The 27916-nt window shown below is 36.0% G+C and overlaps 1 protein-coding gene across 8 annotated transcripts in view; it reads right to left on the bottom strand.

The window, feature by feature from the left end:
* LOC119774112 (dedicator of cytokinesis protein 3-like) overlaps positions 1 to 24594 on the bottom strand; it is a 62405-nt gene extending 37811 nt beyond the window's left edge. For 5 of the 8 annotated variants that reach the window (XM_038271473.1, XM_038271469.1, XM_038271471.1 and 2 more), the window contains exons 1-7: positions 24014 to 24593; positions 16102 to 16185; positions 14712 to 14752; positions 12095 to 12150; positions 6852 to 6948; positions 3568 to 3716; positions 1270 to 1354 (exon numbers count right to left, since the gene is read on the bottom strand). In XM_038271473.1, coding sequence (XP_038127401.1) covers positions 1270 to 1354; positions 3568 to 3716; positions 6852 to 6948; positions 12095 to 12150; positions 14712 to 14752; positions 16102 to 16185; positions 24014 to 24050 — 549 coding nt within the window. In that variant the 5' untranslated portion in view covers positions 24051 to 24593. Of the gene's footprint in view, positions 1 to 1269; positions 1355 to 3567; positions 3717 to 6851; positions 6949 to 12094; positions 12151 to 14711; positions 14753 to 16101; positions 16186 to 24013 lie in introns of all 8 variants that reach the window. The other 3 variants (XM_038271467.1, XM_038271472.1, XM_038271468.1) reach the window with 3 other exon arrangements.
* Positions 24595 to 27916: the final 3322 nt, after the last annotated feature.

Below are 27916 nucleotides of genomic sequence, written 5' to 3' on the forward strand. Positions count from 1 at the left end.
GCTTCAGTAAGTCTTCTTTCTCTCCCTCCCAGTATGTGTAAAGGTTTGGAGGTCCCATTTCACAAAAACCATGCCACATTTCAGCAATTATTCATTAATAAAAGCATGTCTCTCAAGTATGGAAGACAAGGAGAGTCACTGAAAAAGAAAAAAAAAAACAATTTCAAATTTAACATTTAGATCATACAATTAGAAATCTTTTTTGAAAAGCATTTTCTAGTTGCAAATTTCGAATAAAATAAATTAAGAGGAATTCTAAATTGTATTTAATAATCCATTCTTAAATACTTTAATTTGAAATTTTGAAATTTAAATCCTATTTCTTAACTGAGATTTTAAAAGACATATTAGATGGGAAAGCTGGTTACATCTGAGGAGCCTCTGTGATTGGTTTAATTGGTTTTTAGTCTGCAGAAGGGTCATGAAAAGGGTAAATTGAGAGGGTAAATAAAAAATAAAGTGCAACTGCAAAACCAGTTTGAAAAAGCAAGGTAAAAAAAAATTAGGAATCAATTTCTTTAATTTTATGATAAGGGATGGCGTTTAAAACCAGATTTATTAATAGTGGTTTGGAAGTCTTCATTTAGAAATAGGATTTTAAGACACATTTTCAAATTGTGCTATTTAATAGTGGTTTAATAAATGCAATTTACAACTCCTCTTCACTAATTAAACTTAAAATGTGCAATAAGAAAATGCTTTAATTAATTAATGTTTTTCTTTTTTAATTGACTCTCCTGGTTCTCAATACTTAAGTGGCTGTTGGATTGTAAAATAACAAAAAATGTAATTTATGTACAAAAGATGTTTCTGTGCTTCCCTATGGCTCCTCATAGAGCTGTCACTTTGCATTATGTCTGCATTGAAAGTCAACTACCAAACCTGCAAGAATGGCATGCATGCAAGAAAAGGCCCACTTTGAATATGGCAGAACGTCAGATAGCTTCGACAGTTGAATCATGCTGTCTCACTCGCTCTTTTTTTTTTTTTTTTGACTCATGTACTTATGGATGATTTGATAATCAGTACATTCACACATCCCTACACATCCAACAACACTGTGCTGTCTGAAATCCCCAGTGGTGCAATAGCACAAAGGTACACTGTAGGTACAAAAGCTCACAGTGTGCCAGTCAGTTAGTCATTGCTATAAATACACTTAATGCAAGCAGCAAGAACACTTTACCACCAGTCCAAGGAATGGACATTTATTTGAAACACAAGATGAGCTACAACAGCATAAAGGTGTTATTAATCAATACAACGTACCAGTTTGTATAGCTCCGAAACACTGATCTGATCCGGATCCACCATTTCAAACTCTTTTCTGGGAACGAGGTCCAGGCCGAGGTGCCTGATGGAAAATAATGAATTTGTTAAAATGTTCCTCCACCAAGACCAACAAGCTAATTGTGCTTTGGGCCCCTTTTATTTTAAAATCAGCCCTGACGTGTCATCATTGCCTGCACCAGCATCCTACAGGTTTACTCTAATATCTGTCTCCAAGATGCTGTTGAAAAATTAAATTCCACCGTACTTACCTGATAGAGAGGTGGGGAATTTGAAAGTTGCGTGAACACTTGAAACCTGTTTTTCTCTCAAACTATTTATATATTTTTTCTATAAAGTTTTTTTGTTACACTTTGGAAGGCTACATGATCCTGCTCAAGGTGATTCCAACCAAAAACCCTCTTAACTACGGCAAAATCGTCTTAAAAAAAATGCTAAGTTAGGTTGTGTCAAAGCAAAGTCCACCTGAATGATTTTTTAAACCATCAAATGAGCTCTGCCAGCTTCCCTACTTCCGTGTGAACATCTTGATTCTTTGTGTTCCCCGAATAAGATATATCAACAAAGTTTGTAAAATAATATATATATATTTTTTGTTTTGTTTTACGGCACTAGTGACTTGCTTTTTCGACAGGAGGCTGACAGGAAAGGGGGTATGAGAGAGAGGGAGAGACATGCGGCAAAGAACAACAGGTCGGATTCAGACCCGGATCGGCCGCATCAAGGAATAAGGCCTTCACACATGGGCTGTGCACGCTAACCACTGCGCCACCGAAGCACGGCCAAAATGTAAAAGAAATTTAATTAAAGTGTCCTGCATCCCTCTGTAGTGGAGTTGTTATACTTGTGTGCCCATTGTCGGTGCCTTCAGTTATAACTGGCCATTAACACCATCACCCTGCAGCTATTAGAATTTTATCTTGTTATGCTGGAAGTTTAGGCTTACAGCTGTCTAAAAAAAGCTGCCAGCTTAAATTAAAATATAAACAATTGTCTCACAACCCCCATAAAACCTTCTATTTAAATTATATTTGACTTACTGGTTACATTTTAAATCTTAAGCTGGAGCTTCTTAGAACAGCTTGGTGCAATTGAACAGTGTGCTGCTCCACAAAGAAAACATACCCAACTAGAGGAGAAAATAACAAATAACTGTGACAGAAAAAAATTCAAGGCTACCAGGATCCTATAGTGTGTCATTATTTAATTATTTCCTTACATTTGTTCACCTATTTGGCATGAAGTAAAGAGGATTTTGTTCTTGTTGAAGGAACAAAAGTTGAAATTGTAAGTCAAGAAAAAGTTCAGAATCACTGATGGTCCTGCATTAATAGTGCTAGTTAGCAAATAAAGTTGTTAAAACTTTAAAAGAATGTTAGCAATAAATGTTCATGGTCATTTCTCCTTTATTTAGCTGTTAATTTCAATTTATAAGAATCTTAATCCAACACTAAACCTTCAAGAAAACTATACTGGATCTGAAAATATTGGAACCAAAAATATTTCAATCGGAGCATCATACTCTTGATCTTTTTTTTTGATCTCGTGATTTTTCACAATATGAACACAAAGTGGTTGTTTTACTCCAAAGTAGTGGGGACATTATGTTTTTCTACATTTTAGGCACCAAATCCCTACTCAGAAGGAGGGGATTCAGAAAAGGCAATATTGAATGTACTTCCCTTGATAGATATTATTTCCTCTGATGTGATATAATTTTATTGTATCACATTCTGTTTTCACTTGAATAGGATCTGTTGGCATATCTTTGTAGAAATGACCTTTTGTACCCATAAAACGAGATCCTTACCATCTTGAAATTCTCATGAATTGCATACTTAAGCCATACTGTAGGGTTAAATATGACAGAATCACATTTTGTGAGTTTTACTGCTCTTCCAGGCACTACATTTGGACAAAAGAGTGTTTTAATGTATAATCTTATTTCAAACTAATGCTGCTGAGCTGAATCCCTCATGTCTTTATTTCCTTTACAGATCCCCAAGAGAGCTCAGCTGGAGTTTGAAGAGAAATGACTATAAAGTTCCTGCGGACGGATTTGCATTGACTGTAAGCAGCTTCAAACTCACTCATCTTCTAAATGACCGTGAAATTCCATCCGTAAGACATCGCCGTACACCCACTCATCCTAAGCTTTAGATCACCCAGTTGCCAGAACATAAAAACGGATTCTTCTGGGGCCAACAATTAGAAACAAACGTTTCCTGTCAATTTGCCACTCACTTAATTTAACCCAGTCATTCAATTATTACTCACTCATTGCCCCAGTCCAGCCGTACAGTGATGTGCCTCTTGATCTCGCGAGTCTGGTCCTGAGCGAGATGACCCTGGATTAGCTGCCGACGCAGGTCGATGAGCTCGTTCATCACATGCCGGAGTTTATGAAAGAGATCCACCTTGTGTTTCTATTAAAGAAACCAAAAAAAGGACCAATTGAGACCTTTCTAACCCTCTAAAGCAACATTTCAGTCCAAATGGGTAAAGAAAAACAGAGAAGTGCAGCTGAAAAACAGAAGAAAAAAAACATATAATTTACTATGTTTACAATATATGTTTTTTTTTCCTTGTTGTTTTTATATTTTCGTTTTTTTGGGCCACAGTTAGATCAATCAGAAATGTGTTAATATCAAACCAAGATAACCAGATTAAATAGCAAGGAGTCTTTTACCTAGGGAAAAAGGACTTTCTGTCAAACTATCTCAAACTTGAAAATGTACAGTTTGCAAAACAAAAAAATAAATGTCTAGCAACGAACATTCCAGTCTTTGCTGCTGTGAGACAAAGGACACATATTTGGAGAGGCACCTAATGCATGGATGTGAAGCATTATGGAAGAACTAGGAGCCAGTCAGTTAGTCGTTGCTATAAATACACTTAATGCAAGCGGCAGGAACACTTTACCACCAGTCCAAGGAATAGACATTTATTTGAAACACAAGATGAGCTACAGCAGCATAAAGGTGTTATTAATCAATACAACATACCAGTTTGTATAGCTCCAAAGAACTAGGAGACCTTTCAAATACTTTTTAGCCTCAAACAGAAAACTGAGAATTTTTATTACTAGGTGACCAAGCAGGATAATATTTCAAATACATGGATCTCCCTTTTATCTCCTCTTTCTTTCATCTTTTCTCCTTTTTTCTGTTTTTCCTTCCCTGTTCTACTTACATTGAAGTGTCCATATAATCTGTAAAAATCCCTGCATAAGTATAATAAAGCTATTTATATGCACAATTATATGCACAAATCAAGCGGAACACTGGCGATAGCTGTACTGCTCCACTTGTGAAAGTAAAATCTGTTGGGCTCTTTTTGGCATTATTATTCTTATTGCTACATTGTCAAACAGGACACTGAAAAAAAACAAAAATAAAAAACAATAATAATAACTTAAAAAATAATACAAGGAATTGACCTACATTAATCCAAATGGGAAAAATTTTACCTTCCAACGTTATCTTTGCAGTCCTCTGATTTATGTATTACAAAAATATGTGGGGAAAGTTGAGGAACAGAGAACATAAAACAGCACATAGTGATATGGGGCATTGGTTGGGGTCCAACCCTGCTGGGGATTGACAAATGTGAGGTATTCAGACCCTCTTAAGAAATCAAATTTAAAAAAACAAAACAAAAATAATGGTAAAACTGAAATGCATTAATTGTTAAAAAAAAAAGTTTTTTAAAACTTTCAGATTTCAGCTTTTTAATGCTCTTAGTGTTGACATTGTGCTCCTCTTTAAGTCCTTAAGTGACTTAAAGTAATGTGTGTGTACTTTACTAATAGTCAAATATATGCTCTCATTTCAGTAAACAAAATCAGAAAAAAAGCGTTGAGTGATTAAAGAAAATGCAAAGAACCTTCGCTCTGTGTTCTCCAACTTTATAAAAAGTTTTAATAACAGTATTTTCACATCTAAAAAATTTATATTTTAGGTTTGGATTGGTTGTATTCTGTTTGTCATTACAATCCTACAATAAAATATAGATGTATTTTTGTTTAGGATGCTAGAAATTAAATGAAGCAGCTTAACATAGATACACATGATAACCAGTATTGAGATATGTCTTTGTTGTTCAGCTCATATAGGGTGGCTGTTAGATGAATTGGCTCATTTATTAAAGAAATAATGAAACTCTTATGTCACAGGAATCAATTGTAGTAAATGTATGTATGTCTGAATGCTAATCCAACTTTCTGCCAGCATGTCAAAGTCATATAACTTTGTTCTGAGCCCACACATTTTGTTAATGAACCAATGAAGAATAAAAACAAGAAAAAACGTACCTTAGATGTTTGATTTAATGAATATTATGAATTATTTCATGATGATTTCTCAAAGACCACGGAAAACACTTTTAATTTAGGCACAATCACGTATCTCCTAATTGTATGCTAAGCTCACATTAGCACCCAAGTTTGTTTACATAAATGCAAAGATTAAGTGCACCTCAATAGCCATGTAAGTTTAATGAAGATAAACACTGCATGATCTCAACACTGCTAGCTGCCGAAAACAAAGTATTTTGTCAGGGTTGATGAGTCCTTTTGGACCATCTTTCTACAATGGCTAATTACGCACATTGTAAAAAATACACAGTTATGCTTAGGTCATTGCTCCCTGAAGTAATACCATCAAATCTAATAGGCAACAGTGAGGTGAAACGTACAAACATCTAACCAGTGCAACATCCTATTATTGTGGATGCAACTGTAGCAACATGGCCCATTCCACTCAGGGGGTGGGCACAAAACCAGTTAAATCAAGGCTTCACATTAGTCAAGCTTCAGTGGAAGTTACATCATCACACCAATGCCTCCGGCTGCTTAGCTGCTCAGAGCATGAGCAGTCCTCACTGAAAGGTTATGTAAAAACTCAGAGCCAGTTCTGCAATGTAGCCACTCAGCTACAATCTCTAAACCCCACCAACCACGTCTGCCTGCCCCCTCGACACTTAGCAGGATTAAAGATGCTTTGGTTTCCCAGTAATCACTTTTTCCCAGCAAGTAAAGCCTGACTAACGTCGGTGTATCTTAAGAGGATGCAGTAACTGCATGAAGCAGGCCAGGATCAATCAAAGGCGGAAAGACGCAGCATGAAACTGGATACGAAGGTTTTTGGGGCTGTTATGTGTCCAAACACCATCCTTGTTTCCCACGTTGTAAACGAAGATGCATATTTCTCAAATACACTGTAAGAAATATTTAGTGTGTCTTTCTGATCTACATGCGATGAGACAGTAAAAGAAGGAAATCTGACTGTCATGTTTTATGTGAATTCTTACTTCTAGTGCTAAGGTTTCTAAACTAAGCATAAAAAATAAACATGCCTCCCAGAAAAGCCTATTCCATTGCACCCCCACCCCCACCCCACTGCCAAAGTGCAAATTGGAGTTAATGCAGTTTCGTAGCTGTTGTTTTCTTTCTTTTTTTTTTTTTTGGCTCCCTTGGATTTCTAGATAAAGTTTAACCACAGTTATTGCTTTTTGTTTTTTCTTTTAAAAATAGCAAAGAGCTGTAAGACACAGCTACTGACCACATATAGCTGTTTCCACAGAACTCCCCATTCCTGCAGCGTGGAGGTGGTCTCTGTGATGATGGGGTCCTCCAGAGGCACCACTGTCTCACACAGCCTGTTTTTAAAATAGAAAACCAAAATAAGTTAATCTAAATTAAACATTATTTACTGTTTATTGTTCACACTCTGTTAATGTAAAGTGTACCAATAAAGCAAACAAACAGATAATAACTTCTTCATTATCTTCATTATAAAGTGAAACAAGAAAAAACAAAAAAAAGAACACTCACATTTGGCATAAATAGAAAAAAAAAACACTATAGTAGTGTTGAAGGAACAGGAAATAATAATTAGGTATTTGGGTTTTTGGCTTTAAATGGCTAAAAGGAAGTTTTTGACTCTGTTTTCCACGGCAACTGGACCTATAATCTACTAATTTTCGACAAGTCTGTGTAAAACTAGGCAACCATAAGTTATTAAATGTTAGAAATCAGGAAATTCTTTGCCTATGCACCAAGTTGTGAAGTAATCTTTCACTATGTAGGGTGCCTATCTCCAGCTGTCAATGGGCGAAAAGCGGGGTACACCCTGGACACGCTCTCCAGTCCATCGCAGGGCATATATATATATATATATATATATATATATATATATATATATATATATATATATATATATATATATATATATATATATATATATATATATATATATATATATATATATATTAAAATTTAATTAATAAAAGAACAGCTTACAGTTAATAATATGGCACTTCCTTCACAGAGTATTGGAGAACATCTCAAACTATTCTCACCTCCTACACATATTATAGCATCCTGAACGATTCTCACAGCTTAAGTTTAACCAAGAGTAAAGACTAGTAAACTTTTTTTTTTACTACTGTTGATGTCTCTGTGTCCATATCCACCTCTGAGATGTCTTCATGTGTCTGCAGAGTGAAGATAGCTTAACCCTCCTTTCATAACCATTAAACTGTTCCACATTTCATAAACACACAGACTTTAGTATATGTTTTAAATTTTGCATCATACACTTGTAGGACAAAATTTTTAAGTACTGAAAACATGAAATGATTCTAGTTTTTTCTTTCACAAATAAATGTTTGAAAAGTATTTAACACCATTTTAGTCTGATACAAATGAATAAAAGCTAATACAATTAAATGTCTTTAAAAGTGAACGCAATATTAAATACTTGGGGTTTAGAGATATTCGTATTTGTACCGAAAAATATTCTGTACAGCCCTGTAGGCTTATTAAGCAGTTATAGAGAATGAATAGATTTTTGTTTTATGTCTGAACAGATATATTTATATCTGGAACTAGGAGCATAAAGCAATGTTTAATATTGAAAATCTAAAAGGTGACAAAAAAAAAAATGCACCTTGGTCTCCAGGCCACAAAAGAGCAAAAAGTGGACTGAACTGAAGCAATAAGGTATGTAGCTCACTCTCGACTTACACTAAATTAATTACTTACTTGAAACACATCAACCTGATACAGGAAAACAATCTGCCGACCTGCAAATGGGTACTTGTAGCATCCAATCACCCTAAAACTCCTGACATTTCATAAAATGTAAGTCAGAGGATTCTGGATTGATTATGGGCATTTGTCAAAGAACCGTGTGTGCTGCATTCATGTACAGCTGGGAAAATTGGTTGTTAAAATATAGAAACACCTCCAATGGGATTTGAAACATGTTGTATACTCATATAAGGTAAAGTCTTATTTTAAAATGTATTAATATCAACACTAACTGCTTTCAGTGGTAATATTGTCATATCCAGTTACTGGTTATACAACTCTTACTTTATGTTGTTGTTTTTTTCCTAAATCACCAAGTTGATACAGTGTACTTTTTTAATCCTGTAAAGCATAAAAATATCAAATTTCTTTTGGATATTTAAAAAAAAAATGTTGTATGATGCTAACCAAAGTCAATAAAATCTTTTATTTTTAACTGTTTTTCTGCATTTGAGTGTACAGAAAATCTATAAAACTATGACTTTAAAATCTAAATATGAACAAATCTAATTTAACTTCATCTTACAGTTGTTCTGTAAAGGCTTTCTGTTGGAAAAATCATAAAATGACAATAAGCACAGCAAACAGGCTGGGGATAAAGCTGTGCTTAGGTTTGAACAGAGTTAGGCTGGACAGCAGTATCCTAAGTTTTAAACAACACAAAGAGCTTTCTTCAATGTCTGATATAGAAAGGATGGTGAGAATTTGTGAGCTGACTAAAAAATGATGTTTAGACTTTAGACAATCCAGTCTTGTGAGTATAAGCTAAGAAGTTTATAAGAAGTATAAACTTCAGCTTCCAGATCCAAAAAAATGTCAGAAACCTTCCACAAAGGATTATTGCTAAATGATGCTTCCTTAATGTGTTGAATTACAGTAGCTATAGCAGCTTTGCCCAGATACACGCTGCACTTTTCAGATTTGAATGTATCACAAAGAAACATGTATTATTTTGAAATCCACTTCCCAATAACCATACAGTGGGTAAAATCAGTATTGAACACGCCCATATTTTTCTCAGTAAATATATATTTCTAGAGGTGCTGTTGACGTTACATTTTCACCAGACGTCAGTAAGAATCCATGCAATCCACACATAAAAAGAAATCAAACCATAGATGTCCAGAGATTAAGTTTTTATGACTGCTCAATGATTTTTTTATTGATCAGCAAAAAAAAAACATTTGTAGTTTGTGTCTCTCCTTTTGCCAACAAGATTTTGTGACAAAAGAGGTTTCCTCATATTTTTGGTTCATATATTTTGAGGGTAGTGTGAGTAATTCGGTAACAGGAAACATATCCGCAAAGGTCAGATCTCTTGTGGTGCTTTGCACTTTGCTCGCAAAGCTCTTGAGTGTGCTCTAAAGATTTAAATGTAGCACCGCATAAAGTTTATGGTACAAGGAGAGCATATCCATCTCTAACACAGTGTGGGTGGCTGATTGTCTTCAGCAGGGATGCTTTGGGAAAACTATGCAGATGCAGTAGGTGTGTCACCTCATTAACTTCATTAAACAGAGAAGCAAATTTCCCAAAGAGCAGATTTTCCAAAGAACTGCTCCCGCAGCGAGGAAGTATAATACTGTCAATTGGAAAGCCTGCACTTTTACTTGTTCAAGTGAGAAGTCTTCCATTGCTGTAGTATAATTAGAGGATATGGTTACAGTGCCTTACAAAAATGTACCCACTCATTGAACAAATGGTATAAATAGTCCGACAAGGTACTCTGGAACTTCTACAAAGTCAAAGCTCCTATAAGCCACCTAGTTTCAAACTGTTCAGTAATGTGAAATTTAGCTGAGCAAAGAAATTGGCCACAGACTCTTCCCACTCGTATTCTAATCAGTGCAGCTGTGGGTAGTTATTTTGGCCAGATAGTAACTATGTCCAAGGTTAACAAGCAGGTGGTTGCTTAAACAGAATATCTGAAAGCAAAGAAAGAGGGTATGTATGAAATCTGATCTTAGAAAGGGTATCTTTACTTGCTCCACACAGCTTATAATGAGCTAATTGGAGCTCCTAAGGCTGAGCAGCAAAATAATCTATATTATCAAAGCCTGAAGGGCTGATAGTGGTAGAAATGTTGTAGTGAAAATCACACCAACTGAGATCAAGGGGTACCTAGACAAGGCCAAGACCCTTAGAGGCTGAGACCAAGACGTTTAGAGGCCAAGACCAAGACTCAGCTTCTAAATGTCTTAGCCTCTGTTCTTGACACAAGAAATGGAAACTTCTGCAGATGTTCTACTCAACTGATCTCAGTAATGTTAAGCTGCATTCCTGGACGAAAAAATCTCCGAAGCAGTGACTTTCAACACCAACTTAAGCATTTTTTTGTCCTCATGATAACCACTCAGACATAAACTGAGTTTGTTTCAGTTCAAATATGAGTAATATGGGTGCTAACTATCTCTGTCACATTACATGCAAATTCAAGCTAATAAAAAAAATCCCATAAACCCAATTATTCAACAAAAAGTCCACCATTGCCTAAATTTCAGGAATGAAACTAGTGATATAAAAGTGATTGCCTTCACATTGTAATATAAAACTAAAGCTGGTTAAAATGGCTTTTCAGCGATCTGTGAATGAACATGCAAATTCAGTCTCTACTTTATCAGTAAGTGAATTTGTTTTGTGAATGGGAGAGGCCAATGGATTTGCATAAAGACATTTTCATTTTCATGTAAATGGTTTAATACAAATTATGCAGCAGTGTTATGCGGGGTTGAGTTTGAAGCACCTTAGTGTTATTGTTTTTATAATCAATAATGTGTTAACCATTTGAGGAACTAATCTAGCCACTGAATCATGCTTGTTTATCAAGGTATTAGTTATATATGATAACCTTTTTATTGTATTAAATCAAACATTTTTATTTACAATAGCACCAAGTCAAAACTTGGACATGACACAAATTTCAACCAGATTAAAATCTCAAGGCCTGCCGAAAAAATAAAAACAAATTATGATGTTGGATTATAGCCAAACTGGAAGTTGAGCTGCAAGCATTTAAACTATGACGACTCCTTATAGAGGATGTCTTCCAGGATAAAATCCCTCTTTTTGTCTATGCTGCCAGTCTACTGATCTAATTACTACTAAAAAATTTGGAGATGAATGGCAAGAGAGGTTTTTATAAGCGATCATCTGTTTAGGACAAAGGATCCCCTTCATGAACATTGGCATTAATCACCTCCCAAAAAATTCTTGTGGTGATAAATAAGGACAGAAGAGCCCCACTGGCTCTTCATGGTCAGAACTATTTTATTTTTTGTAATGAATATCTTGTGAGGAGAAAATGGACCTGCTTGAAAAAGTTGTGAGATTTAATAATTACTATCAATCAACCTTCTTTCTTGTTGTACATGCCTATCCATTCATTGCAACACTTAGAAAAAACACTTAAATAATACCATGATTTTTGTATTCCTACCATGGGTATGTCTTGTTTTGGGCTAAACTAACAAAATAAAACTCTGTTAACCACCTCTTACAAAATTTTCTGGAGCACCCTTTTTTCAATTCTCTATTTTAGTTTTATCTCTGTAGCCTTTTAATGCTTTTTAGATGCTTTCTCTTTTGTTAAGCAGGAGCAACTATAACTTCTTCGAAGTAGTTTTGAGCAAAAAATGAAAAACAAGATAAAAAGCTAAGTTTTATTTGTATGTCTTCTCATAAATATGCACATAGCTAAATACGGCAACTTACCCTCTGTTTGTCACTGTAGATTTCTTTAAATGGACATAGCTGACAGGAAAAATACCCTGTGGATAGATAAAAGAGCAGAGACGTTACACAGTGAAAGATGCTTTATATTACAGAAAGAGTCATTCGTTATATTACAGTAGTGGCTTAATGGGCTTTGTGCTGCACTGGTAAAAAAAAATAAAAAATAATGGATTTTTTTTTTCAGTTAAGCTAATGACCCAAAACGTACCAAAAAAGAGTTTAGATTTACAGCCCTTTTTTGTTTAATATATTCTGATATTTTCTGCAAACTGTTTAAATTTTCCACTCAAAGGAAACACATGAACTGTTCAAACTGCTCTCATGAAATGGAGAAACAGGAGGAAGAGCAGACTGCTGGATTCTTAATGTGGTTCGGCTTAGCGGGGAAAAGGCCTCAGAGAGTGAGTGTTCCCAGCTGCAACTGATGAAGTTCATCTTTTTTTCATTCTAATCTGCCAGATGTGAAGAATTGGTCAAAGAGAGAACAAAAAACAAAAAGAAGAGAAATAAAAATGCTCTCAGCACAGAAAATATGCAGGCGAATGGATGTGGGCAGACTACATAACAAAATGGAGGGGTGTTGGTGAGAACTCTAAATAGATGATGGGAGTAGAAGAAGGACAGCATGTGGCTGCTAACACCTACATTTACCAGCGTAACAGAACCTTTTAGCCTCTGTCATTTTAGCTTCAAGCTGAGTATGTGTACAGAACAGAAATAATGCTCTATGGGTTTAATATCGCATCGGCTATTTGGGTTCCACATTAGACTCTCTATCCCTCCCCTTTATATTTAACACCAAAACTGCTCCTTACTGTCAAACAGTTACATCTACAATTTCAGAACTCTAAGATATAGATATAAACTTTTTTGCATGTTTTACCTTCAATTTAACTTCTGTTTGCAGTCCAAGATATATATGTTTGCATCCGGGTTGTAGCAGTCACTAATGGAAGGAAGCTCTTTCTTTTCTAAATGTTTTTTTCATACATTTCTTTGCTAAAATTTCAACTTTCTAAATACATATAACCTTAGCAACAGGTAAGTCAGGTAACATCAGCGATACAAAAGATACAAAATGTTTTTCTTTTCTTGAAAATTTTTTTCTTTTGATTTGAAACCCAGACTCAGCAGCATTAATAAATGAAAAACAAAAACATTTAGAAATTCTCATGAAAGAGACAAATACTAAGCATAGAAATACATAGACATCATGCTTTCTAACAGCCGTATAATCAATGGAGCAGTCAAGAAATCAATTAGATCCCATCTATCACTCACATCTACGTTAAGAAAAAAAAGGCTTTTACTTTCAAATATAGCACGAAAAGCTTCTCAGTGGTAGGATGTTAAAAACTAGCAGAGGTGGACAATCCAGGTCCAGAAATCAGAAAGCATTTACAGAGATTAACTCCAACCATTGGCATTTCCATCTCCCCAAGATACAGTTACCTGGTTAAGTGAAAAGCGTAAAGCAAAACTAGACAAGGTTTTATTCTTTATGTTTTGCACCTGTATCTCTGCTTTTGTCTCCTTGAACCCCAGTCGGCCTTAGCAGATGGCCGCTCACACTAAGTCTGGTTCTGCTGAAGGCTTCTTCCTGTTAAAAGGGAGTTTTTCCTCCCCACTGTCACTACAAGCATGCTTAGTGTGAGGGATTGCATTTGAGTCAATGAGCCGATGCAATCAACTGGTTTTCCTTAGATTGAAAACTATGAATCAATTTGACTGTATGATCTGGATGAATTGTAAAGTGCCTTAATTTGATGTGTTGTGAATTGGCGCTATGTAAATAAACTGACTTGAATTGAATCGTCCTCCATGGGTAGCAAGATGCTGTATCTAGAACAGTGCACATTATTTTCCCTTAGCTGTGAGTAAAGTTATGCCTTTGCAATATTAACTTTGGACATTTGATTTAATCAAACTTGTTGTTTCTTTTCTTATCAATTTTTTTTTATTATTTATTTAACCGGTCACAAGATCTCTCTTGGCAGGATATTCTATTTCTGTGGTCTAAGTCCCTTACATCACAGTGTCATTTACAAAAATTGACTCATCTTTGATAAAGGACTAAGGAGGAAATGTGTGTTATAAATCTGCGTATGATACAAAATCCGTAACATTTATTTGAACCCCTGTAAAAATGCATCAAATACTTTAAAATAAACATGTTTCTTATAGCAGCACTGTTTTCTCCTAATGTATATTTAAGAATAAACAACACTTAAACACAATGCAGTATGGAGGACAAATAAAACCCTAGTTATAGTGAATGGAGGTGGACAAAAACCTGCAAAATTCTTTCATCTTAGGATCAGCACATCTTCAAAGGGAACACGTCTTTATGAGGGGTACCAAAAACTGTTCAGAGTTCTATATGTTATTTAATCCATTCTAGGATCATTTTAATAATTAAGTATGAATATTGCTCTAGTAACATTGATAGGAAATTGCTCCAATTCTAAAGTGCACATATACATAAATATAGCAGTGGTTTATCAATTTATTGCTTCTGTTGCTAGGTATGATGATACAGCTCAGCATAAAATACAGTTGTGTTATTGCCATTTTTGACAATATCTGTTATATTTACCTTGATGGATGGCTTCTTGGTGGAAAAGCCTCGGTACCAACCTAACAAAAGAGAAAAGTGTGAGAAACAACGTTGTTGTTTAGTACATGTGGAACATGCACTGTTAGACTGAAGCATGAGGAGCATATTTGTTAACATTTTTATCCCTCTGGGATTATTAAAGTATGTCTGATTCTGATTCTGACACCAACATTTTTTTGCTGTTATACTACATTTATGACAAATTGAAAACAAACCCTTTTCTTTACAAAACAACAATCATAGGATTGTAGTGTTTTAACTACCGGTAATTCTGCATATCATTATTTTTTATTAAATCAGTGGCATATTAGACAGATCTGCAAGAGATGTTAGGTTATAGCATATAAGTGATGCTCCATCGACTGTAACAGCGTTTTAGTTTCCCACTTAAACTATAATAACTAAAACTTAACTGTTAATCACATACATTCATCATATATCGGTTGCATTTCAATTCAGTAGCATTAACTACAAGTTTTAACTTCCACTTTTTATTAGATACATTTAGTTGATGTGAGACTGTATTTGGTTCCCAGTTGTCGCGTAGCAAATAGTGTCTCTTTTTTTCAACTCCACAAATGTCTTAGGCTGTGAATTCATTTTTCACTGAGAAAAAGACGAGACATGACAGAGTGTAAAAGTTGTTAAATGTGTGAGATTTAAAAGCCCTGGTTGTAAGACTGCTCCATTAGCTGTTTTAAATACTGCAACATTTGTCTGCTTTGAAATGCACCATCAAGTGAGGTTTTCACTCTCAGACCAACAGTTATAGAGAAGATGAGTCAAGATCCCAGCACGTCTCTAAATGCAATGTGAAATCAGATTTGTTGTTCATTATTTCCATATGACCAATATCTTGAACCTTACATGAATAATGCACAACAATATAAACAAAATAATAATACTGTTATATTTTAAACAGTTTTATCTTGGAGTTTGCGGTTTCTATAACAGTGGTAATTAAACCTACACTTGGATTTTAAACTGAACTCAAGTAAACAAAATCTGCTTTGTTTATCCTCTTAGCTCATACGCTTAAAAAATGAATATGCCAAGTTTTATGCAGTTGTGGTATAAAGTTTAGTATTTCTAAGAAAATGTTGGGTCAGATATTGTGATTTGATTTGTGGAGTTATTGAACAAATTTAAAGTAGTTTCACTCTTTTTCACATGAGCTATACATAATCCTTATCTCACTTCACTGGACCCCTTCTAAGGGTTAAACACAAAGTTTTCAGATAGTACAAATCAAGCTGAATAAAAATATTAATGTTGGAGGACTGATTTAATGAGTTAAGATGACATTAGAGAATGTGTTTGTCTGCTGAAGGTGATTTTAGCATAGCAATGAATATTTGAGTGCTTTTACCATCAAACTTCTCCAGAATCTGGACCGTCTCTCCCAGCTCCAGGACCAATGCCTGACATATTGGTGACCGAAAGTTGCAGATCACTGTGCAGAAAGAAGAAAAAGACAGAGGAGAGACAAAAAACTGGTGAGAAAAGCTTGTGAAAGCCTCATCAGCAACTCTGTTGGTACTACGCTCAATCTTGCGTTCATCTTATATGAGAAAAATGCATCCCTTCATCCTTTTTTGTTACAGCAGCATTGCACTCAGTGCAGCTTTTTATTAAGCTGATTTATCCAAACATATAAACACACTGTGTCACACTGAAACCAACGCTCAGTGAACTGTAAACAAACTGCCACTGTATAAGGTAATTAATTGTTAAGCAACCTGATTTTGAGAATTGTTACATTAATTTAACTACCTCCCAAAATAGAGCCCACACAAAGTGCTAGATTATCCTGCTTAACGGTGATTATTCACAGGATGGTATTAGCATAAATCCTCCATGACACCTCTTTTTGTAGCATCCTGCAGTCTTTGACCATACACAGAAGCATCCTGTGACTCAAACACTGATGACATGATTATTCTTCAGAGGATAAATGCCACAGTAAAGGCCTTGACAACTGCACTGCCTCTGGAGTCTGCCTTTATCTGTGCAGCACTGCGGCTTAGGAAACATGAGCTATGCAACAAAATGCTACAGAAGCCTCAGTAAGAACAGGCGAGTTTCAACACTGACGCTGCACCACTGATGATTTCAAAAACCTACAAATGGAGACCCTTAAAGGAGAACTTGGTGTGAATCATTATGGTAACGAACTAGCCAGGGGATCTAGTGAGGGGGAGGAGAAGAAGGAGGGACTTGTCTTTCGGCTGTGTTTGCTTGTTTGACGGGAACGAGTCCTCGGTTCCTGTGCTTTGGTAACTATGGGAACAGATCGTCCACAACCTGGAGAGCTTTCTTCACTTTAACTGCTGCCGGGGTTTGGGTATTTTACAAATCAGGATGGAAAGCTTATGAATGCGGCATGTCACTCGAGTTCAGATGGGCATATGTTAGAGGAAGTGCGGTGGAAATGTCCTTAAAAAGATTGTTGTCATCTTTATAACTCTGCGTCAGTTTTTTTCCAGCCATGGCTGAGTAGTTTCTAATTGAGAGCCCTGCTCTTTAATGACCTTTATTTCATTTCAACTGCAAACCTTCACACACACCATCTGAACACACTCCAACAGAGGCCACACCAAGACAAGATGAGATATTCAAGAGCTGTTGACACCATGAGGGTTCATGTTTATAATTCACTATTTATCACAAAACCTACAAGTTGTGAACAAGCACGTTGTCACAAATAGATCATTTTCCCTGTAGAGATTTAGAGAACAACCACATTTCTGCTTTTGATTATCAGCATGTTGAACGTAGGATGTTGGAGGGACTGATGGGACATGGAGTTAAAAAAATGTTGGCAAAAGCAAACATTTCTACTGAGCAACAGCATTTCACTCCAGACTGTCGCTGTATTTAGTTGAATTCAACAGTCACGTGGGATCTGATGGCCTCTGTTGTGTAATTAGCAACTGACTAAAATGAGCTATGGGGTCTGAGCACAGAAGGAGATACCTCCTGTGCTTCACTGCTCCCTCTGTTGATATCAGGTTATCATGCCATTAAAAATATTCATACAAATTGAAGGCTTTATTTTTTAAATTTTTTTTTTTTCATGACAAGATTTTATATGTTAATTAACGTTAATATATATTAATTAATCATTTTAAATGTACCTAGTTTACTTGGTTCATCTTGTGTTGAAGGTGGCATATCTCTATCACCTTCAACAAAAACATTTGCTCATTCTTCTTTAAAAAAAAACTCAAGAATGATCAGAACAGATGGAGATGGCCTCTAAACATCAAATTTGCACTTTTGCCAACCATTCCTAATGGATGTAGGTCTGAACTTTGACTAGACCATTCAAACACAAAACTATGCTTTGAAATAAATTGATGCATTTTAGCCCTGACTGCCAACCAGTTTTTTTGTTTCTGACACAAGAAAAATGTAGTACCATAGCATAATGCTCCCAGTACCATGTTTTACTGACAAGATTGTGTCTAAAGTGAAGTCTTGGATGTTTTGCTGTAATACTCTTTCCAACTGCATTGAATAATGCTCAATAGGATGGTCATTAGAGGGGAAAAGGATATAACCAAAGCCAGCTTGAAACCTCTCCACATCTTTATCTCCGGGATTTGTTTACTACTTGCACAGAGCTGGCCGCTGTTTATCAATAACCTGAATCTTAAACGCAGTTCATGGCACTGGATTTCATTTAGATATTAGAAAAAAAGGGAGGTGAACACAAATGTACCCCAAACTTTCATAGAAAAGGCGAGTATATTTTTACTTTTACTTTATTTTGGTCTGTCACGTGACATTCTAATTCAATTCATTAGATTTTGTGGTTGTAACATGACAAATGAAAACATCCTGATGTAATATGACAAACTTCAAAAGAATTGTATTTCTTTCTATCCATGACAAGGGTTTATCTAAATTTGTTCTTAAGATTTCCATACAAAATATACTTGAAACAGAAAAGCCTAAAAAATGCTTTTGGAGGTTATTTGAGTGTAGATACTGGAGTTTCCAAACATTTAAGGGTGACAAAGACAGTCTGTTGAGTAGTACTTCCTTAACAATTACAAATTTTATATCTTACACTGCTGAAAAATTCTAGGCCTTTGTTTCTTTTCAGCATAGTTCAGCATTTACAGCTGCTTCTGAAATAAAGCAGAAAGACTATCGAGGAAAGTCATGAGATGCATTCATAAAGGTTCAAATGTTTGCCTGGCTGATTTACTTAATTATGCACAAATTTAATTTGTGCATAAGACATTACTAATAACATTTACACATAGAACTGAGCATTGCATTGTATTGTTGTTTCTTTGTAAAATAAATAAATGTGCAGAGTACCAATCTTTTTGTACTCAAATATCATAGAACCTACAATCAGTTCTTGCTTAGCAAAGATTGAGTTCCAGTCAGCAACAACTGCAAGAAGTTTCAAATGTGATGCATTTATAGTTAGTGAAGGTGTAGCTAATAGTGAAAGTTGCAGCACTGCCTCTCCATACGGTGAACATCAGAACATATATCACACATTAGACAAGAGTAGTTACAAAAACTAGTTAAAAGGTAATTAAGATAAACTGTATACTAAGGACAATAAATTTAAAGTGCACAAATGTCAATAGGCTATGTACAAATAGGGCTGATCTGCATGGGAGTCAATGAAATAACTGCCCGGCAGAGCAGATGAAAGGCAGTGCTGATTTAGTCAGCTGACTTCTTTGGCATTTTCATATCAGAAGAGAATGGTAACATTTTGATTACAGATAAAAATAAGAAAACAATCTAAAAATTAAAAGAAAAAAAATATCAGCAACTGAAAATTTGGACATCAGGTGCCCCAATGTTTGGATAACAGGAGGACAATTAAAAATCAAACTTTTAGTACAAGTAAACCTTTAAGTTGTGAAAAATCCTTTGTTTACAAATGAGATCAAATACTTTATAGTTGTTCATAAAAGTATATCTAAAGAAAGTTTTGAAAAGTTTTAACAGCTAAAAAGAGGAAGGGCTGAACTTCTGGCTAAAATCTTGTACATTAAGATCTCTAATCCCAATCTTGTTTACATATCTTCACCTGAATACACATCTTTGATTAGATGAACATACTACGTATATTACTTATAAAAACTTAAAATATAATTCAAGTAAAAATTCTTCAAATGCAGTCTGCTATATATCTAATTTCAAGATAGTGTTCTTCGAATGTATGTGTACCACCAAATTGCAGAGGTGTCTATATAGTTATAACATGATAATCCCAAAAAATTATAAAAGGTTTTAAAGTTGTTGTCAAAAATGTATCCAAAGAAAGTTCTGAGATTTTTTTTTTTTTGCTTTTTGTTTCTTTTTACAGCTAATCTTTTTAAGTTTACCTTTAAAAATTAAAAATGTCCCACAGATAAAATTTCTCCATGCCTGTTTGTGAATACAACTCTATATGAATAGTAATGAGGTAAAATTGCTTTTTATTCTATCTAAAAAGAAAATAAATATCCTATCAATACATTAATTAATTGTCACCTGCATGTGAAGACTCAAAATTGATCAGAAAGTGCAGAGATGTACTTGTAGCCATGCCTAACGGATCAACAATATTCACGCTCATCAGTTTTATCTGCAATAATATATTCAAAGAAAGAAATGGATTTCACACAACTAATTTTTTATGTAATGTGAGGTCTTTATTGTGCATTAAAAACATTAAGTAAAAACTAGATGGACATATTGCATTTTTTTTTTTAAAACAACCTTTTTTTTGTTAACTCCGTCTAAAATAAGTTTGGAAAATGCCATTTCTTAACGTCCAGTATTAAATCACTTAGGCAGCCCAGCATACAGGCCTTTGACCAAAAAAAAAAAACTATCCTTCAAATCTCAAAGAAATGCAAAATAAAACGGGCTAATGTGACAGGCTTACTGAAAAACAGAATCACTTAAAAATTTAGCAGGACTTGCAGATACATCTGACCTAACCTAAATGAATAAAGATAAGGGCTGAGTTAACAGACTCACTAAATAGAGCACAATTTACTTTAAATTTTAAAGTTAAATAATAATAATAGTTTTAGAAACATCATCCTTAATATTTTTATCAAATTAAGAGCCAGATTGCACAGCATGGCTTTGTGACCTAAATAATCTATATGCTTGTGATGTTTCTGTCCACTGATCAAATTATCTCAATCAGAAAACAGCCACATTTCATTTTCATGTCAGTGTTTGTCATAAATCCATAGGTTAAGACGAAACAAATCTGCAAATAAATACTGAAACGTTTACAGTTTTTACTTCAACTAATAATAGCAGCACAAAGTGAAAATGGATTACCTAACATCTGCATTTTATTGTGATAGTTTGTGAAAGAATGTGACTTTTTTCATTTGCAGGTTTTGGGAAATAATGCATTAATTGTGTGATGTGATGATGCTGCAGCAGTGACAGTCAAGTAGCAGAACCAAGGCAATCTGATTCATTACACTCCCATGTGGGAGGCCGGCAAGTTACATTTTAATATCTAATCCATTTAAGTTTGAAGAAAGGTGGACACATATATGTGGAAAGTCCATGAACCGAAGGAATTAAAGATAAGGCCAAAAACTTCAAGAAGTATACATTGGTAAACATAATTCATAGTTTTGACTACTACAACCTCTCTAGAGGTAACTCGATTAAAACTTTTTTTTTTGAGAGTTTTATTATGAAGGTGAAGCATAACATTTTAACCGATATTGCGTTGGGCTACATTTTGCTGCAGCTCTGCATGGTCAAGGCTTAACCCCCTGTGTCGTCTCGGTTCTGGCACCAAGATGTTTGCAGTAGGCTCTAATTTCTCTATGGATTAGACCTTTTTCTATAGTAATGCTGTAGATGCTCAATAAGATCAACATCTGGGGAACCTGGAGGCCAAATAAACACCTGGAATTACATTCTGTGCTCCTTAAACCATTCCTGAACTAATGCTGCTTTGTATCATTATCCTTCTGAAAAAAAGTGACAGTCACAGGGCAAACCATGTCCATCCTGACTGATAAGCAGATATGTAGGTTCAATACAAAACAGATTGTGATGCACAGTGTATATTGATAACTGCCTATCAAAATAACCCTAAAGTAATTTTATGATTAAAAAACAATAATGTGATTACTCTCAAAGCTTTCAAGAAAGTTCTATAGATCAATGAGACAGAGCAGAACTTTCTGGAATATTTGGGTCCCTTTACACCTACCATAAAACTAAAACTATTTCAGAAATATAAGATCATACCAACAGTTAAACATTGTGGTAGTGTGATGCTTTGGGGTTGCTTTACTCTTTCGGGACCTGGAAAACTTTTTGGTTTATTGAACCATGAATTTGGCTCTGCACAGGAAAAATGTTTCTGCAACCATTTGTTTTTCCCCTTTTGAATGGTTTTGGAGTAGCCTAGCCAAAGTCTTTATTTAAATCTGGCTGAGATGCTGAGATGTGATCTCAACAGTAGCAAAATTAAAACAATTATGCTAAGAAGAGTTGGAAAAAAATCTGTCTGCAGTCATATAAGACTAATGTCTATACCATAATTGCTTGTTGCTTCCAAGAGTCCCACAAGCTTTATGGTAGCAATTAATTTCTCTTACGTGACAACTTGATGTGGATATGATATATATCCGCTGTTGTCTGAATTTAAAAAGAGCAGCCATTGTGGTTAACCAAAGAACCAGAAATGCCTACATGGCTGCTGTTAAAGTCCGAACTTTGTTATCAGTGTGTGGCGTTATTTGTGAAAGGCAATATAAAGGCAATGAAGAAAATCAGCAAATAAGCTGTAGAGATGTGTAAAATGGTGCCAATGATATCACAGATGAGGTAGGAGAGGGGAATGATAACACACTTGTGACACCCCCAGCCCATGTACCAATAAACCTGTGTGGGCTTTGCATGTCAACATGTTACCCGAAAAAGGAGATCTGATTTCAGCTGCGATTCGTGCTTTGCCTTTTGCAAAGTACAGTATGTACCTCTCTGCGTGGCGGGCACCACTTCCCCGCATTTCAGCACCGCGGACAGCGTCATCTTCTTCCACGTTTCAGCACCACGGAGAGCGCCAGGTCACTAAGCGCAGACTAATGCGGAGGCTGCGCCGAACTGTTGCTTCCCTCTTGCTTCCCTCTACCACACATTCACACAAACACGCACTGCTGCTGTCCCTGTTTTAATAAAGCCCACGTATATATCTTCGCTTAGAAAATGAACATGAGCCGCAGTGATTCTTTGACAGATAGACGAAGGCATAAAATGACACAAAGATCAGGAGGGGCGACGCTGTATGGTGGTAGATGATTTGTATTTTTATTTTTTTTAAATAAAGCGATCATGACGAATGTGATTTCTCCAAAGAAAGTGTTCATACGTGGGCGTGTGCATGTAAGGGGGAGTATCATGAGTGAGCCAGCGTGAGTAGCCCTAACAAGCTGAGGAGCATCTGGACATGACTCATTCACCTAATCAAAACCCTCTATAGTGTAATCACAGGCTCTGCACAGCATTGCTGCTGTAGTGAGGCTAAGCATATGATTTATGGACACCGAGCCATCCTCAGTTTTATAAGTGGCCTTAAAATCTTTTTTTGGAAGGTCAGTCCAAATTCTTCATATGTAAGAGTAAATGTATATCGGGTCAATGTTACTTCTTCCTGGTGCGTGATGAGTCTAAAATAGTGTCGCAGCAGCCGCAGTAGCAGAAAATCTGTTTTTCAGTCCACAGGTAGACTCCAGCCTCACGCCTGCCTACACCTGTTGGAGGGACGCACCCACGATGCCCCCTTGTGGTTTCATCACGAATCTCGTCCCTCCTTTACACTGGTACTGTACTTGTCTAAGGCGAATGGGAAAGGGCTAACATGCCAAGCTCGCGCCTTTTTTTTCTCTTCACCATATAAGCACAACATCTAATAAACAGGAGTGCGGATTTTAAGGTCCCACCTGGGGCTGTCTACAGCCTGCGATGGCATCTTTAAGGTGGTGGGGTTTGTGAGCTATATCATCCCACGCAATTTCCCTTCCAATGCAGTCACCCCGCGTATATCAGCCATTTAAGTGTTTGTGTGTTTTATGTATATATATTTTTTTCTTTTTAATCCCTGCTATTTGCTGATTATTATTATAGTGAATGTGAAGAATTAGTTTATTATAAGGATGGGCAAATTATGCGCTTCTTTTGGCTAAACTGTCACAACGACGTATGATGGAAGATTTAAAGACATAAACCTATTTAATGAAGAACATAAATGATAAAAAATGATATTTACTCACCAACTCCGATTTTCTCCTCTTCTGTCGGTATCCACATATTTGATTATTTCCCTTCCGGTAGAGAAAGCCACATTATGTCGTTATCGGGAGATGATGCTGCGAAAAGAATCTGAGCTGAAGACTACAGGTGAAATAGTCTCGGCTGATCGTATTTTTAGACAGATTACATGTTTCGAGTAGAAACGGGAGGAAGGAGATGGTGTTGAAAGGCTCGGCGTCTCTTGCTCTATTATGTCCCGGCGTGTGTCTCCAGTCTGATGCAGTCTCTCTGTCCACCTCATGCAACGCGCACAGACACACATAGAGACGCGCAGGCGCGCACACGCACGTACGCACACGGCGATCGGGCTTCTGTTTTCCACAAAAAGGTGATACTGCAGCCCCTGTTTTAATGGTTTTTAGCTCATCGAAGCTTCCTGATTTCGTTTTCTTTTTTATTATTTTATTGTTGCGTGTATTCTGTGTTGGCTTCCACGCAGCGAGAATTGGCCTAATCGCTTGGTAATTGTAACATACTGGATGTGCCCAAAAGCTGCTGCGAGAAATTACTGAGAAATCGGCAAAATACCATAAGCTGCGCCATCTTCACGGTCGTCACATGACTTGTTTAGTCAACACTGATGTGTCAAGCTTTTGCAAATGTATGAGCCTCCTTTTTTCTTTTCCTCCCTGTGTGCCCCCTTTCTATCCATCCATTACAAATCGCTTTTTCTTCCAGCGGGGAGGGATACTGGCTGGCATCCTGCCTTTTTGTGTGACTGGCTGGACTTGTTACTTTGGCAGCTGCTGGCCATAAAGTAGCTCCCGGTGTTACACATCAGGCCAGACCACCATGTGGGGAAACACCTCCTGGTTGAGTCATTTCCAAGAAGCAGAGCCACTATATACCAGCGATGCTTTGTCATAGTGCAGACATGCCCCCATACTGATGGGGAGAGACAGATTTCTATGGGCAAGTTTGATCTAAATTATTTGTAAAGATTAATTTCACAAAATAATATTCACCATAAACAAAATTAATTAATCTATAGATATTTCTTACATTAAAGAATTGGTAGTAAAATATTAGTAATTTAGAGTGTGCAGTGATAGGAATCTACTAGTTTAATGAATGTCATTATAAAATAATAATTTACTGTTTGGCACACCATAAAAAATACAAATAAATTTGGAGAGACGGCAATGACAAAAAAAAGAGCAGAGGCAATTAAATAGAATTGGCTTATTGTTTGTTTGTCCAAGCTGCATGTATGCAGCAGAAGTGGTACCCCACATGATAGCAAAGAGAAGGATAAGGCTGAAGTGCATTGTATACCGCTTTTTGCAGTAAATAACTAGAGACCTCCAAACAATATGTGGCTCTCATATTAACCCCAGATGAGTGTGTTAAGAGACTAATGGAATAGTTAATTGTGGCAGTGCAGCTCTATCCAGTTCTTACATTGGTAAATGCATTGAATAGCATAGGATGCAATGCTATAAAGGTTACTGCCACTGGATCACAGAGCATATAGTCATGTTTCCTGGAGTGACTAATCACCCTTACTGTTTGGTAATCCAACAAAGCAATATCAGTTTGGATGTGGCTATGAGAACAGTACGGCGCTGCATGAAGTGTAAATGTTGATGCAGAGGGAAACCAGTGAATTGCACTTTCTGCTACAGCATACCAAGACATTTTTGTTAATTTTAGGCTTGTGACTCCATATGAACTGGCTTATTTTGTACAACATGGTTGTTCACCTGTGCACCAAGCAAGGGTAAGTTACAGATAGTTTGAAAAAAAAAAAAAAAAACTTAGTAGATGAACAAAAAGTTCTGAGCTCAGACTGACAGAACACCTTTACAATGAATTAGAGCAGAAACTGCAAGCTAATTAGTAATGAATCTGACCTTAGAAATACTTATCCCACAGATTTGTTTTTATTCACATTAATAAATTTTTGAAGGTTACTGAAAGTCTAGCAAGCAATGAGATTTTGTCATTAGAAACTGTTGGTGAAAAATTGTACAATTTTGGTCTTTATCAAAGAGCAAGATGCACGTACCGTTGAAGGAAAGCTGGGGCATGCTGTTTGCAGTATTCCACAGTTCCCAAGTCAAGTAAGGGACAAAGTAAACATGTGCAAGATGCTTCGATTAGATGAAACAAAAGTTGAAATTTTTACATGGCTAAACACGAAACATTTTATTTTGCCTATATGATTCCCATGGTGAACCATGGTGGTAGTAGCATCATGCTGTGGGGATGACTTTAATGAGCAGGGACAGGGAAGCTGCTATGAGTTGGATGGAACTAAAAGTTAGAAGCAAAGCAAAATATACATGTGCTACAGAGGTATGGTTCAGATTGAAGCACATCCAGTTCTTAAAATGGCCTAGTCAAAGTCTAGGTATAAATCCAAATGACTCTATCCAGTGTGGTTGAGCGTGAGCAACTTCACAAAGGATGTGCAAAAAAAAAAATCCATTCCTATTTATGTGCAAGGCTGACAGAGCATAATAAAGATTTTCATGTTCAGAATTTGTTTAGACCATGTACAATGTTTTTTTTAAGATTACATAAAACTATTTTAGACAGAGTGGTGCTATTCGATTTAAGATGGAAGCAGCTGCATCCGAATCACACCTTCTCTACTGGTGCTTAACCGATTTGTTGCATTTTTTAATCACAGTGCCTCCTGGTTACTTCTTCAGGACATTCAGTTTCATATAACTGTATTAGAATTAAATAATTTACAAATATTCACTTTGACTCATTTCAACCAAACTAATTAATTACATGAGAATTGGTAAAAAAAAAAAAAAATCTTTTCTAAACTAGGGGATTCTTTTTAAATTACCTTGGCTTCTCTTGTGATAAAATGTGTTTCTGAGCATTAGTATGCAAAAAGAAAAAAATACAAATACAGCCTGATTAATCAGGGGAGTTGTGATTTTTAGACGTGTGAATTCCTAGATGCTTGCCCTATAGACATGGAAAATTGGGAGTTTCGGTGAGCAGAGAGTAGAGCAGGGAGTTGAATGCAGTGTAGGAGGGCAGGCAGTATTCAGCTGGGTAATTTCTTCCCATCATAGAGACACTGTGACTGACTCCCATCTGTCTATTACTTCGAGTGGAACATTGTGGGCGGTTTTCCCAATCGCATACAAAGCAGGGGGAGAAGGGGGCGTTTCATAAGCTAAAAATGCATCCCAGACAATAAGCATTTGTTAAAAATTACATAACAAATTACTAGCTTCGATCATGGGTGCATAGAGAGTACTATAGTGAAAATGCTGTGTGCAGATGGTACAAATTTGGCACAAAGGAGATGAATGCATATTTTCACCTACTGTTCCTACATGTATTCTACAGAGAGCTCACTGAAAGTAGTTTGAAAGTTTTAACACTCCCAAATCAAGTGGACAGCGAAAGGTGGGAAAAAGGATACTGTCCCACCTCATTCAATTTCTTTTCACATTATTTATTTTCTTTTAAACCAGCACTGCATGAGAACCAGAGAGCATCCGCTGTGAACATTATAAAATCTGCAGAAAGTCATGTTATGTTAAAACTTTCTTTTCTGCCAGCAAAAAATGTTCACCTCTTAAGCTAAGCCTGAGTGACTTGGTCAGTAAGACTTTGTTGGAAAACAATAAAGCAAGTCAATCTAATGTGCTATATACAGTTTGCCTGAGAAGCAAAAGTAATTTCACATTAAGTGTTTTGTTCAAGCAGTCCGTTTCAATTCTGCACACAGTGGTGTTGTGAATACAACAGGGTAGATTGTGCAGTTTCATTAAAACCAAGGATGTTCTTATTTATGTAATTTATTGGGGAAAAAAGCTTTCCACACTAACCAGGTCCTGTGGGAAACCAAACTAGTTCATCCAATAACTCTTTGCTAGAGTATATCATTT

This window comes from Cyprinodon tularosa, unplaced genomic scaffold, assembly GCF_016077235.1.
Source record: "Cyprinodon tularosa strain WSP-4 unplaced genomic scaffold, ASM1607723v1 ctg8, whole genome shotgun sequence".
NCBI lineage: Eukaryota > Metazoa > Chordata > Actinopteri > Cyprinodontiformes > Cyprinodontidae > Cyprinodon > Cyprinodon tularosa.